This window comes from Chaetomium strumarium, assembly GCF_033439665.1.
Source record: "Chaetomium strumarium strain CBS 333.67 chromosome Unknown B0T15scaffold_2, whole genome shotgun sequence".
Taxonomy (NCBI): Eukaryota; Fungi; Ascomycota; class Sordariomycetes; order Sordariales; family Chaetomiaceae; genus Chaetomium; species Chaetomium strumarium.
The window spans coordinates 3,678,152-3,690,988 of NW_026944430.1; the positions used below are offsets into that span (position 1 = coordinate 3,678,152).

General features: G+C 57.0%; 4 protein-coding genes across 4 annotated transcripts; 2 read left to right on the plus strand and 2 right to left on the minus strand.

Moving 5' to 3' along the window:
• Positions 1–270: 270 nt before the first annotated feature.
• On the minus strand, positions 271–2,575 carry B0T15DRAFT_121691 (uncharacterized protein). Its single transcript, XM_062861631.1, has one exon. The coding sequence runs from the start codon at positions 2,076–2,078 to the stop codon at positions 582–584; it is 1,497 nt and encodes a 498-aa protein (XP_062724663.1). The 5' UTR covers positions 2,079–2,575; the 3' UTR covers positions 271–581.
• Positions 2,576–2,646: 71 nt separating this feature from the next.
• On the minus strand, positions 2,647–5,293 carry B0T15DRAFT_525594 (myosin-like coiled-coil protein-domain-containing protein). The gene is made up of 5 exons (XM_062868856.1): positions 4,560–5,293; positions 4,128–4,399; positions 3,913–4,061; positions 2,851–3,860; positions 2,647–2,801 (listed from the first exon to the last, which is right to left on the minus strand). The coding sequence occupies exons 1-4, from the start codon at positions 4,867–4,869 to the stop codon at positions 3,068–3,070; spliced, it is 1,524 nt and encodes a 507-aa protein (XP_062724664.1). The 5' UTR covers positions 4,870–5,293; the 3' UTR covers positions 2,647–2,801; positions 2,851–3,067.
• A 173-nt stretch (positions 5,294–5,466) lies between these two features.
• Positions 5,467–7,144, plus strand: B0T15DRAFT_525597 (S-adenosyl-L-methionine-dependent methyltransferase). Its single transcript, XM_062868857.1, has 2 exons — positions 5,467–5,944; positions 6,154–7,144. The coding sequence occupies exons 1-2, from the start codon at positions 5,620–5,622 to the stop codon at positions 6,906–6,908; spliced, it is 1,080 nt and encodes a 359-aa protein (XP_062724665.1). The 5' UTR covers positions 5,467–5,619; the 3' UTR covers positions 6,909–7,144.
• A 599-nt stretch (positions 7,145–7,743) lies between these two features.
• B0T15DRAFT_390515 (SAC3/GANP/Nin1/mts3/eIF-3 p25 family-domain-containing protein) lies at positions 7,744–12,366 on the plus strand (the record flags this gene model as incomplete). Its single annotated transcript, XM_062864544.1, has 1 exon — positions 7,744–12,366. One exon carries the CDS (start codon positions 7,744–7,746, stop codon positions 12,364–12,366), a length of 4,623 nt encoding a protein of 1,540 aa, XP_062724666.1.
• Positions 12,367–12,837: the final 471 nt, after the last annotated feature.

Below are 12,837 nucleotides of genomic sequence, written 5' to 3' on the forward strand. Positions count from 1 at the left end.
GGAGACTAACCCCTGATGCTCCGCCAGCCGGGCCCGGACCCGGCAGCCAAGATGCGGGGAGCGGGCGGGAGCCGAGGCATGTGTAACGCCACTTTGAATTGAAGATTGGCTACGAGTTCTGGGGTCTGCTGGATAAAACTCCGGTCCTATATGTACCTTAAGAAGTTCTTAGTAGTGGTCAAGAGACGGAAGTGTACAAGCAGTGACAAGGTCGGTAACAAGGTCTAGTTTGAACAAATGCAACTCTAACATCCAAATGATCATCATGCGGGAGATTACACAGTAGACGCAGGTAGCAGCCATAATCATGCATCATCTATCATGGCTCGTAGGGGCGTTCAAGAAGCACCAATATCAATCCGACTCGAAGTATAAATAGCGTCTGGCGGGTATCATTTGGTCTCCTTTCTCCCCTGAAATAACTACTGTACTATCCTTTGGCCTGCGGCTCTTCGTGCACTCTACCTTCGAGGACTCTTGCAAATGATGTGTGAATGTCCTGCCACAGCCCCATCATCCGTTAGGGCATCATGACAAGTACGATTCCCCGTTCTCGTGTCCGGGTTACTCTGTACCGGGCGTTAGCTAAAGTGAGGCAACCGCGCAGGCACAAATGTGCTTTCTTTCCGCGGCTGCGCATCCGTTTTATCCGTTTGTGACGGTGTAGGTTCTGGAGGCGCAGTCGTGTGAGGCTTCGGTTCTTCTACCCTTGCGGCCTCCCCATCGTCCAATATCGATCCGTTCGCTTTCGGCATAGACTCTTCCGGCGGCGCCCCTTCATCGTGGAACGAGCTAACCTTTGTCTCTTCAACCGTCTCCCTAGTGCCGGGAATATCATTCTGACTCAGACCACGCTCTGCCGCCAAGCGTGAGGCAGCCCTCCGTCTCCGCTCAATTTCCTGGTGTTCTTCTCTCTCGGCTTCTTCTTCTTCACGCTGGAGGTCTTCTAGCGACGGTTCCAGTATCCCATCCCCCACTTCTCGTGAGGCGGACAGAGGGTTGCTCTCGCTCCTGTAACTTCCACGTGTGTTCGTTGACGATATTGTAGTCCGTGAAACTGACCTTGACAGGCCTTTATCCCTTTCCCTATCGGCGGGACGCTTCCCTTTGCTGCTTCGTGTTTTGGTGCTGCCCCGGTCATCAACCCGTTCCAATGCCATCGTAAACTCATCATCCAGTGGCACCGCGTCCTCGTCTCCCTCGCCATCGCTTGGGAACAGATCCCCTCTTGATCGATAGGAACTAGACGTGTCCCCCGAAAGGGTGGTATTGCTCCTCGGTCTCTGTCGCGGCGAGCCCTTTGAGTAGCGCCCTGTATCTCCCTCATCGCTAGTGCCCAGGAGCGGCTCATTCTCCTCTCCCCTGCCTCCACTAGCACGATACTCCTGGGCGGTCCCCACTCCAGTAGGATGTTCCTTTAGATTAGCCGCCGACGGCTTATACCTTAACGAACCCACGATCTTGAAGGGCAACCGCCCCAGAAATCCCAACGGTGCCGTCCGCGGAATCACATTCGGATCTTCTTCGCCGGACACCTTCCGCCTCACTCCTCCTCTCGTCCCATAACTCATCCCCCTCTTTCTCTTCGGTTGGTCCACCACCGTCACATCCCCGCCAACCCCGTGCGCCCGCCCTCTATGCCCGGACCCGGTTCCCGCGAGCAGCCGATCCCAGTTCAAGCCACCACCACCGCCGCCCCCGCTAGAACTCCCGCCAACACCACCAACGACCCCGTCCTCGTAGTCATTGTCATACCCAGGGAACCCATCCCCGAAATCCAAGTCCTCCTCCCAGTCGTCGTAGAAATCAAAACTATACTCCGGCGCCTGGGTCCGCGCCCTGGACCGGCGGGCACCCCTGTCACGCTCGCGCGCGCGGCGAGCGCGCTCCTCGCGGTCGCCGCCCAGGCAGATGCCGGTGCACGAGTCGGCGGCCGCCGCCAAGGAGGCGAGGCAGGGGTTGACGTAGCGGTGGCCGAAGGTCCAGATCTCGGCGGCGGCGTTCTCGGTCACGGCCTCGGTGGTGTGGGAGATCTGGTTCCAGCGCTGGCGGAGGCGGGGGTCTTGGATGAATGCCATTCTTCTTTCCCTTGATCTATTTCCGGCTCAGGGTGGTTGAGAAAGACAGCGATGGTTGGACGTCGGAAGCAGGTATGGCGGCAAAAGGGGGCGGCGTGACCGGGGTCGGTATAGATGCAGACATTCAGTCCGGGGGCATCCGTTTGGACAATCGTTCTCAATCGGTCGAGGTACGATGCTTTGTTCACATCAGACTGCAAGGGAGGTGCGACCCGTGTCAGGCATCTGCCAGAACAAGAGCAATTTGGTCATCTGAGGTGCGCAGACGCTTGCGTTGTCCTCAGATGAATCTGGGCCGACGGACGCGGTGGCTGGGCGCCAGCATCAAGGAGTCGCGACGAGTACCAGTGCTCGACGAGTGCAAGCGCAGAAGAGAAAGATAGGGATACTGAGTCGTACGAGACAGGCGACGGTGTACGTCTAGATCTTTGTTTCAGGGCGCCCGCATTATGTCGCAGCAACCGGGGCAGGGACGGTAAGACTGCGGTAACTGTGGTAGTTATGATTGATTGACGCAACAACGCAGCACCTTCGTACGGAACCCCGTGTTGCGACTTGAGGTCCAAATGATGGATTGATGCATAACGGGAGCTAACTAGGGCGTGCTACTGTAGGTGGAACCGAGGACGCCAAGTGGGTCTGATGCCCCGCACTTTCCATGGCAGCAGGCTCTCGTTAACTGCATCGGCTGCACGCCCATTCGCGGTCGATGAGATCATCGAGCTCAGGAGAAGTCAACACTAATAATAAAAACCACTGGCAGGCAACCCACCTATGAGCTTCCACACCGTCCTGTTGCTTACTGTAAGCTCGCACGGGGTAAAGAATAAGTCTGTACAGATTTGCTGGTTTTGTGCATTTAATAACACAGCACACGGCCAAAGCAGGGGTAGCTCGATGAATTGCATGGAGGCAGAACTTGCAGGATGTACTGAATCACGCTATGGAAGGAAGTGTGTCAACGATCCAACCTACACCGCCATCCATATTCAACGATGGCCATTGGTTGTCGCCGCGACTGGCGCCGCAGGCGGACGTTCGGGGCCGTAGGGTTGCGGCTGCGCCTGGTGGTGGAGCTCGTCCTCGGTCTCGTCATCGTACTCGTCGCCCTCGTCGCTAACCTCATCGTCTTCGCCTTCATCGTACTCGTCGTCCTCGTACTCGCTCTCGTCCCCGTCGAGTTCTCCTTCGGCGTACCCGTTCTCAACCGTGCCCGTTAACCCCTGCGGAATGCCCCGGCCCTGCTGCTGCATCTGCTTGATGATGCCGTTCAGTTTCTCCAGCTTCTTTTTCAGTTCGTCGATCTCGGCCAGGTTCTTGTTTCGTTCTTCCGCCATCTTCAGGATGTTCCCGTTCACCTGGTCGTGCTTTCGCTTGAGGATCTCGTTCTCCCGCTCCAGTCGTTTCGTCTTCTTGGACATGTCTTCCATCTCCTTGCGGAACGTCATGAACAAATCGTTACTGTTATTCAGAGTGTCCTCGACCTGTGCCCCCCGGTCAGTCCGTGCGCTCGACCGGTGTGGGGGGACGGGGCTGACCTGTTTGAACTTGTCGACGTAAACGTTGAGTTGCTGACGCAAGTCTGCCTCCGTCTTGGAGAAGGTCTGTACTTGTGCGTTGAGCTGCCTCGAGCGCGCCAGCTCCGCCTCGTAATTCTTCTTCTCGCGTTCATACCGGGCCAGGTTGAACTGGACCTCGAGCTCTTTAGTGCGCATCTGTGAGTGGAAATGCAACTCTCGTAGCTCGTACTGGTCGATGAAGGACTTGAACCGCTGGGAAAATCTGGGAGCCATGAGTATGGGTAGCCATGAAGGATTGGAACGGTCCTACGTACAGCTCCTCTACCTCCATATCCACCACCTGCTTGCGGGGGTTGTCCTTTTCTTCCTGATAGTCGTCCATTCGTCTGAGAAGCCCAGAGTACCTCTCGTCCCAAGAGTTCTGACTTCTGACCTGCGTGTCGGAGAGCGTCTTGTTCTCGTTCTACCCGAGCCATTTCCATCAGCACACCGTTCTCCAAGCTCAGCTGGCAATAGAAAGGACGCAGACCTTCAGCTTGTTGTTTTCCTTTTGCAGCTCACGGCAGAGCTTCTCAAGCTTCTCCTTGAGGGACACGGTCTTGTTGAGCTCGTTCCTGCTGTTGTCTTTGTCCTTTTGTAGCTGGTCGCCGCGTTTCTTATTCTTGATGCTTTCGCGCTCGTGCCGTTTCATCTCGGATAGGAGGTCGGAACAGCGTTTTGTGAGATGTTCGATTTTCTGGATATCGCTCATCTTCGACGTCTGGCTGTGCAGCTCCCTGTTTGCCTTCCTGACTTCCCGCTCTACAGCCCAAGTCAGTCGTCAGGTACACGATCGCACTCTTTGGTCCAACGTTTCTCAAGCTTCGAAAGGCCGACACCATATCCCAACCCAATGGCCCCGAGGGATGGTGGCGGCTCTCTTTGCCTTGCCGTCTCAGAGAAAATAATGCCAAGCACCCACCAATTTCAGCCTCCTGGTCCTTCTCCCCGGCAGCATCGAGCTCCAGCTGCGAGATCCGTTGAGCTATGAGCTTGGACGCTTCGGTGGGCTCCGGCGTCTTTTTATGTTTCCCTTTCTTCCCCGCAGCAGCGGCGGGTGGCGCCGAGACCGGTCGGTTGTCATGGTTGTCATGGTTGTCATGGCTGTCGGCGGACTGCCCGTTCGCCTGGGCTGCGTCGTGAGCGGACTGGCTCGGGGGTCCATTGGCGAGGGGTGTCGCGGGTCGGGGTACCGCAGTCGCTGAAGCCATTTTGGGATTGGCCTTTGACATCGGATAGTACCGCTGAGCCGAAGGCCCCGGCGACGGGGGGCGAAATCCTGAAGTCTGCGCGTGTGCACACGGCAACCTAGTATTGTTCTCCGCCGCACTGCGGTCTTTGCAGGTCACTTAGGCAAGCCACTTGGCGGCACAAACTGTCATGCGCCCAGATGACGGCAGGAGCGAGATTCACCTCTGCGCAGTATTGTAACTCGGAGCGACTGGGAATGCGGAACTGATGACCAAGCAACGAAAGCGTGCACCACTGTGCCCTCTATGAGCGACCAGGATCCGGATAATAATGTGGTGTTCTCGAGCAAGGTTGTACAGGATGCTGGTGGTTGAGCAGACGAGCAGCTGCAGAGATTGCTCCCGTGTCTCCAGAATGTCGTCGCAATTGCATTAGCCTCACCCAGCCCCGGGAGACATGGAACCGCCAGCTGTGGGGCAGGAATCGGGACGTCCATCCGCCCCGATTCAGCAAGCGGGCGGGTGTGTCGCCTTCTCGTGCGAGGCGCTGCTTGGCTACATGGAGACAGCAGACCCACTTGCTGCCAGCCCCGCTGCGGATTCAAAAACTCGCAGAGCTGGAATTTTTTCACGCCGTCCTCCCACTTTCCTTTCCTGTCTGCAAAACCTTGCAGTTCACATGGAAAGATGCGCTGGAGTTGCGTCGCAACAAACGCAGTTCAATGATCTGCGGCTCTGCTAGCTGCTTCTCATAGGGCGCGCTAACTCTATTCACACAAGACTCAGCCCACCATGACCGTGGAGACTGAAAGCCGTGCGCTCGTCGCGGGCGATGTCCAGACGGACACCCAAGACAAGCTTGCCACTGCAATTTCCTCGCTCGAAATAGCGCAGGAGAAGCAGCAGTCCGAGGTGCCTCCTCATCGGTCACACGATCCCCAGCACAACCAGAAGAGGAGCGACCCGTTCCAATTTGGATCCCGCTATCTGGGAGAGGAGGACGACGTTTTCGAGTTCAATGCATGGGACCATGTCGAGACTGACGAAGCATACAAGGAGTATGCTGAGCAACAGTACGCCATGCAGCGTCAGGCCCCTGTGTCCGACTTTGACAAGAGTAAGTTCAACCTTTCTGCTTTCTCCTCTGTGACAGGCCGAAAGGCCTGGCGCTTATGATGATTTACAATTATAAGCATAGTTCATCTGAATATTCTATGAAGACACCTATGTATTTTATAGTCTTTCGCTCCCATCTGACGCGCCCTATGCACTCCCTGTCAGCACTGGCCTTCAAAAGTTGGTGGATGATCGGCTAACTCTTAGCAGCGCGATTCAATTCGGATCCTGCCAAGTGGTGGAACCTGTTCTACAAAAACAACACGGCCAATTTCTTTAAGGACCGGAAGTGGCTTCAGCAGGAGTTCCCAATTTTAGACAAGGTGACCCAAGAGGACGCCGGACCGGTCACAGTACTGGAGATAGGAGCTGGTGCCGGCAACACGGCGTTTCCCATCGTGACGAAGAACAAGAACCCGAAGCTGAAGGTTCACGCTTGTGACTTCTCCAAGAAGGCTGTTGAGGTCATGCGCAATCATGAATCCTACAACCCTGAGGTGATGCAAGCCGACGTATGGGATGTTGCTGGAGATGAGCTGCCGCCGGGCCTTGGAGAAGGATCCGTAGACGTCGCAATCATGGTGTTTATCTTCTCTGCGCTTTCCCCGTCGCAGTGGAAGAAGGCGGTGGCGAACGTCTACAGAGTGCTGAAGCCGGGTGGCGAGGTCTGCTTCCGCGACTATGGAAGAGGAGACCTGGCCCAGGTCCGGTTCAGGAAGGGGCGGTATCTGGACGAGAATTTCTACATTCGGGGCGATGGTACGCGCGTCTATTTCTTCGAGAAGGAGGAGCTAGCCGACATCTGGAGCGGGAAGCTCAGCACGCCTGCCGAGGGCGAGTCAGATAGACTCGAGCCAAGCTTCGAGGTCGAGGAGCTTGGGGTTGATCGCAGACTACTGGTCAATCGTGCCCAGAAACTCAAGATGTACCGTTGCTGGCTTCAGGGCCGGTTTAGAAAGAAATAGAGAAGATGCAGTAAACCAAACAACCGGAATTCTGGCTCCCCTCGAAAGGCTGACATGCAGAAGGAAGTGCCGAAGACGTAGATTGTTAGATGCGCCATGTATTAGAAGTTTGGTGAGTTGTACAAGGTTGGACTGGGAGACTTTACTCGCCTCTGCCTGAAGTGTTTGCTAGGGAGTATTTTCAAATTGGTAACAATTCTGTTTTTGCTGAATAGCTGTCTACCTTACCTATTCTGCTGATTTGCTGCCTGCCATATTGTATCGAGGCCTTGGTCGGGCAATACGTACCGTGGTAGCAAGCATGATCTGAATGGCGGATCGCCCCACAAGGTCCAACCTTCATGATGGTTCGGGAGCTGATAGGCTGTTCACCGCCCAACTCCAAAGGGCAGAATTCCTTCCATTCCAAGTTCAAATGCGACAAAGCCGGCCGTGCAGTGAATGCTAAATGCCACGCGCGGGCTTGCAGCCATCGTGGTGGACCGGCAGTCTCTCTGCCGACTTCAAATCACTCCATCCTCCACACAGCAATTCATCTCATGTGGCTTCAATCCTGTCCACCTCGCTTGGCAACATAGAGCTGTGCAACTCGTCGGGCGTGCTCACGCGCCGCGATCCGCGATCCGACACGCCGCTGCATCCTCGGCCGACTCTTTTCTGGTAAATCCACAACTCATCCCAATCCGCGCCTACGCCAACGGCCGTGCTGTGCATCCGAAGTCGCATCGTCCTAGTATTCCTATCCTTGACGTCCAGCGCCCCTTGCGACTCCCGCAGATCCTCTTCCGTCCATCCTTCCTTGGACGTCCATCGCCAATGCTTTGTCTCCATCACCATGGCGGCGCCGGCTAACAACCCCTTCGGGGCGCCTCCTCGACAGGTCTTCAACAATCCGTTTGGTCCACCAGCGGCTCACTCAAGCTCCCTAACTGCTCCGGCCACTAATCCCTTTGCCGCACCCGTCAACAACCCGTTCGGCGCACCTGCTCCCACAAACCGGCCGTCCTCCTCCGAAAGCCCATTTCTCACCCCGTCCAGCCAGACGTCTTTGTTCGGGGGCTTATCAGCTGCCCCGCCAACGTCTAGCCGACAGTCATCACCGTCGGTAGCGCAAAATCCGTTCGCAAAAACCCTGGCGCAAGCCAAACCTAGCGCACCCTTTGGAGCACCGCAAAGTGGCCCTGGCAGCACTCAGAATCCCTTCGGTTCCCAGACACTACCCTCCAGCTCGTCCAAGAGATCGCCGGCTGTTGGGCCCACCGATGCCAGTGCGATGGCCCGCAGAGTGAGGTTCGCCGATGGCAAACCGCCGGTGCCGAATAACAACGAAAAATTCGGGGGCCGAGGAGGGCAAGCTCGGAGCTCACCACGCACCGCAGCGTCAAACCCGTTCGCACAGAAACCGAACGGCCCCGCGACGGAGGCGGACACGAAGACCCGGCGAGGCGGCCGGAACAAGCAGCCTGAGCGTCAGGAACGCTATCAACCCTCTCAGAGCCGGCAAGGCACGCAGCACGCAGCCGCGGCGGGAGCGCCCAGTGAACGGACCAAGCAGCTATCGCCGTTTGCTTTCGACTATGCAAACAAGCTATATGACCAACTAAGAAAGGAGAACATCAACCCTCCACAATGGCCGGCGGAACCCGGCAACCCCAACAAGCGCGCCGCGGTCGAGAGCTTCAAGGAAGCGTACAAGAAGTTCCGCACCAAGGTCTACGCTTCGTTGAGGAAAGCCGATCTGATCGATGACCCGGAGAAGAGACGGAAGCTCGAGGATGCGCTTCCCTTCAAGGGTATCTGCGAAGACATGTGCCCACAGTTTGAGCAGGTCTCACGCATTGCCGAGTACGATGTCAAGACGGAAGAGAAGGAGACGCGCCCGGATGGGTTGACGATGTGGCCCGACCCGTCCCGGATGGTCAAGAAGTTCGGGCGGTCGGCCGCCGGCCAAGACGCGCCGCTACCCATGGACGTCCGCACCGTGGACGCGCTGCGGCGGACGACCGACTATCTTTTCAACGATCTACTCCAGTCGGAAAGCAACTTGCCTTCGATGCACAACTTCTTGTGGGACCGGACCAGAGCGGTGCGTAAGGACTTCACCTTCCATTCGCAGAAAACGGGCGAAGAGATGAAAGAGATGGTCTACTGTTTTGAGGCCATCACCCGATTTCACGCCACCGCTCTGCATTTGCTGTCGAGGAAAGGCTTCGCAAACGAAGACTTCGACCAGAAGCAGGAGATCGAGCAGCTGGGCAGGACTATCTTGTCACTCATGGAGGCTTATGATGTCTGTCGTGACAAACGAGTCCGATGTGAGAACGAGCCCGAGTTTCGAGCCTACTATCTCCTCCTCAACGCACACGATCCTGCCATAGCACGGAGGATCCCTACGTGGGGGAAGGAGTCTTGGTTTGAGTCTGAGGAGGTCCAGACGGCCCTGTCCTTGATACACGCCATGGATGATGTCCGAGAGCTCAAGGGACCCATCAAGCCGCGGCGGCCGACAGCATTGTCTGACACGTCTTTTACCAACTATTTTTCGATTGTCGAAGACCCGCGTGTGTCCTACACGATGGCCTGCGTCGCCGAAGTACACTTCACGACGGTGCGCCAGGGCATTCTCAGGAGTTTGGTCCGGGCTTATGCGCGGTACCGTGATGCGCCTCGTACCATCACAGCGTCTGATCTCAACGCATTGCTGAGATTCGACACAACCGAAGAGGCGGTCGAATTCGCAGAGCTTCACGATTTCGAGTTCTCGACATGGGTACCAGAGGGGAGGGCTGCTGTGACCGAGCCCTATTTGCTTCTCAACAACAAGAAGAAGCATGTACCATCGCCGAGAGTCCGGCAATCGTTTTCGGGGAAGTTGGTGGAGCGGAAGCGTACGACACAATCACTCCCCTATGTTATATACAACACCATCTATGAGGAGCCGGCGGCCAAACCGTCAGGCGCCGAGGACGACACGGACGATCTATTCGTCAGCCAGACTAAGCCGTCTGAGAGGCCCTCGGCACCTATACAGCCAGCCAAGCCATCGACAGCAACCGCAGCCACCCCATTTTCATTCGGTACTGCGGCCCAGAGCACGCCTTGGACAAATGGGGTTCCTCCTTCTACTGGAGCACCGGCCGGGACGCCAGCACCACCGTTCCCGAGTCTGCAGGGCTCACAGCCCTCTTTGCCAACTATATCCAATCCCTTTGCAATCCAGGGCCAACTTCAGGCGGAGGCTCTCGCAGCAAAGAGTCCCTTTGTGTCTCTGAGCCAGCCACAATCCGCGCCGGCACCCGGAACACCGTCCAAGCCAACTTCACTTCTCGGGCAGTCGGCTCAGCCTGGGCAAGCCACTACCTCACCTCTCGCTTCCCTGAACCCGTTACGCTCAGGAACTTCGGCGCCATTCACCTTCCCGAGCTCGACCCCAGCGCCCTCCGTCTCAAACGACAATCAACAAACTACCTCAGCGTTACCGCCTGCGCCCTCACTTTTTGGCAGCGCTACTTCTAAACCGATCACCGCTCCCCCATCGTCACAAAACACAGGTTCTACCCAGTCAGACGCCACGTCGTCTTCTCTGTTGGGGTCAGTTCCTCCAGCCGGCGCGCCTCTATTCTCAACGGCCTCCTTCGCAAAACCAACAGAACGGCAACCTAGCCCAGCTCCGCCCGCCGTCCCTTCAATATTTGTCTCTCCACGTTCCGCTACGGGGCAGCCTACGGGGCAGCCTACGGGGCAGCCTACGGCACAGGAAACACAGCCTACCCTTTTCCCTTCCGCTTCCCAGCTACCTGGAGCATCACCCTTATCTGCTTCCACATCGCCTACTGCGGCTATTTCCGCCTCGCCCAAGCCCCAGAAACTGCCCAAGCGAGATCTGATAGGCGACTTTACGAAATGGTTCGTTAAGGGCGACGATGGTATCATGGAGCACTTCACGGAAGAAACCTTGCGGATCATGCTCTGGGATGTCTGGCAAGACTTCCAGAGAGAGGAAGCTGAACGGAAACGGAGGGCTGAGGACGAGGAATCTTGGCGGATCGCTCGCGAACATCTCAGGCACCGCCTACAAACCAAGTACTTCTACAAGTGGCGCAACAACGCTCGGTCTCTAGCCACGAAACGCATCCTCCGTGAAGGCAAAGAAAAGATGCGCTTGTATCGCGAGCAACAGCAAGCCCTCCTGAGACAGCAACAGGCAGAAAAGGAGAAGGCGGAGAAAGAAGCCAAACGAGCCGCTAAGAGACAGCTCATGGACGACACTCAACGCATTAGCCTGCTCGCTGCATCGACGCGCCGTCGTGGCAGCATCGCCTACAGCGCCGACCACAACCCCGAAGAGCAGCTCCTCGCAAGCGGCGTGCTCTCCGGCCTGCGCGACGATCCACGCTCTGTCGCCCGCCGCGTAGTCCGAGAAGCCGGTGACGCGTGGGCGGTGGCCAGCGCCCCGCGCTCCTTCGGATACGCCGAGTCGGAGCTCGAGCTCGAACCGGCGCCATCAACCCGGGCCTCTCCTGACGCCAGTAGCGTTGGCGGCAGACGCGAGGGTTGGAAGACGCGCTCGCTGCGCGAGAAGTTCGGCATCGAGCCTCGCAGGAGCCTCTCGGCGAGCGGGTCTGTCGTCAACGGCGATTCCTTTCGATCGTCTTCCACGTCCCGCTTCCGGCAGTCGCTTCCTGGGAACGGGGCGAGCAAGATGACGAATTTCTCGAGGAAGAGATCCGCCGAGCATGACGAAGGCGATGACGCGCATGGAGCCAACAAGAAGCACTCTGTTTACGTCAACGGCTCAGCAAAGCCGACTGGGCTCGCCAAGTCGCGACACTGGGAATTGCGCGTCCGGGGCTTCGTCCCCATGCCGGATGGAAATTGGTTACCCGAGGCCATTGCCAAGTCTGCGAAGGAAAAGAAGGCATCCGGGTCGCCGCCGGATGACGCGTACGAACACTCGCCCCCGCTGGAGGATATCGACATGGCGAGCGGCGGCGCAGACAGCCGCGCAGCGTCGCCCACGCCATCGGACCTGCGTCTGCGCCTGGCGAGGCTGATCAAGAAACCTCCTCGTCCGTCATTCTACGGTCACGGGTCGAGGCACAGCGTAGACCTGCCAACCGCCACCTCGACGGCCGGGTTCGCGGCAACGAACGGCTTGCTGTCTACTTCGCCGCCGCACCCGCCCTTTGGTGTCCCCGGGAGGAGCCACAGCGGAGATGGGCAGTCTGGGTTAACGGGCAAGAGAAAACGTGCGTCGGGCGTGGACGGAGAGGATGGTCACGTGGGAGATGAGGAAACCGAGATGTCGCCCTTGGCTAGGAAGAAGGCGAATCTGGTTGATGTTGCGACGCCGGGCAGGGAGGAGACGAGCGCCATCGTGGAGAACACGAGGAAGATGCTGCGGGATCTGAGGGAGTTTATGGATCGGGTGGACCGGGAAGAGGGTATCAAGACGTGAATTTGGGAGAGGGGGAGGATTAAAGTCAGTAAGAAAGCACCGAAGGAGATCTAGGAAGCTGTTGAATGGCTTCGGCATCACGCAAGGTCAGGCATAAGATGCCCGGGTGCAACGGGGAGGGACTTTCAAGGGGAGGGGGTGCTGGTGCATGGAATGTGAACACAAACAAAGCATATACTGGCGTTTCTGGGATGGGGAAACTGGGAAACCCTGGATCACGCATTAGCCGTTTGCTTATCTGCCTAGCTTTCAAGACAATGGCGTTCCCTGGGTGTCATATTTCATCGTATCTTGTGTTTGACTTTCTTCCGGTGGTGTATTGTATGTATTGTATTGTACAGTCAGGGTTCAAAAGTCTGTCACACCACATCAAAATCCCCCGCCACCCGTTTTCTAGGTCACCACAACCATCAACATATCTCTACATAACGCAGCACCACCAACATTCCTAGCAAAATAGATATATACAGA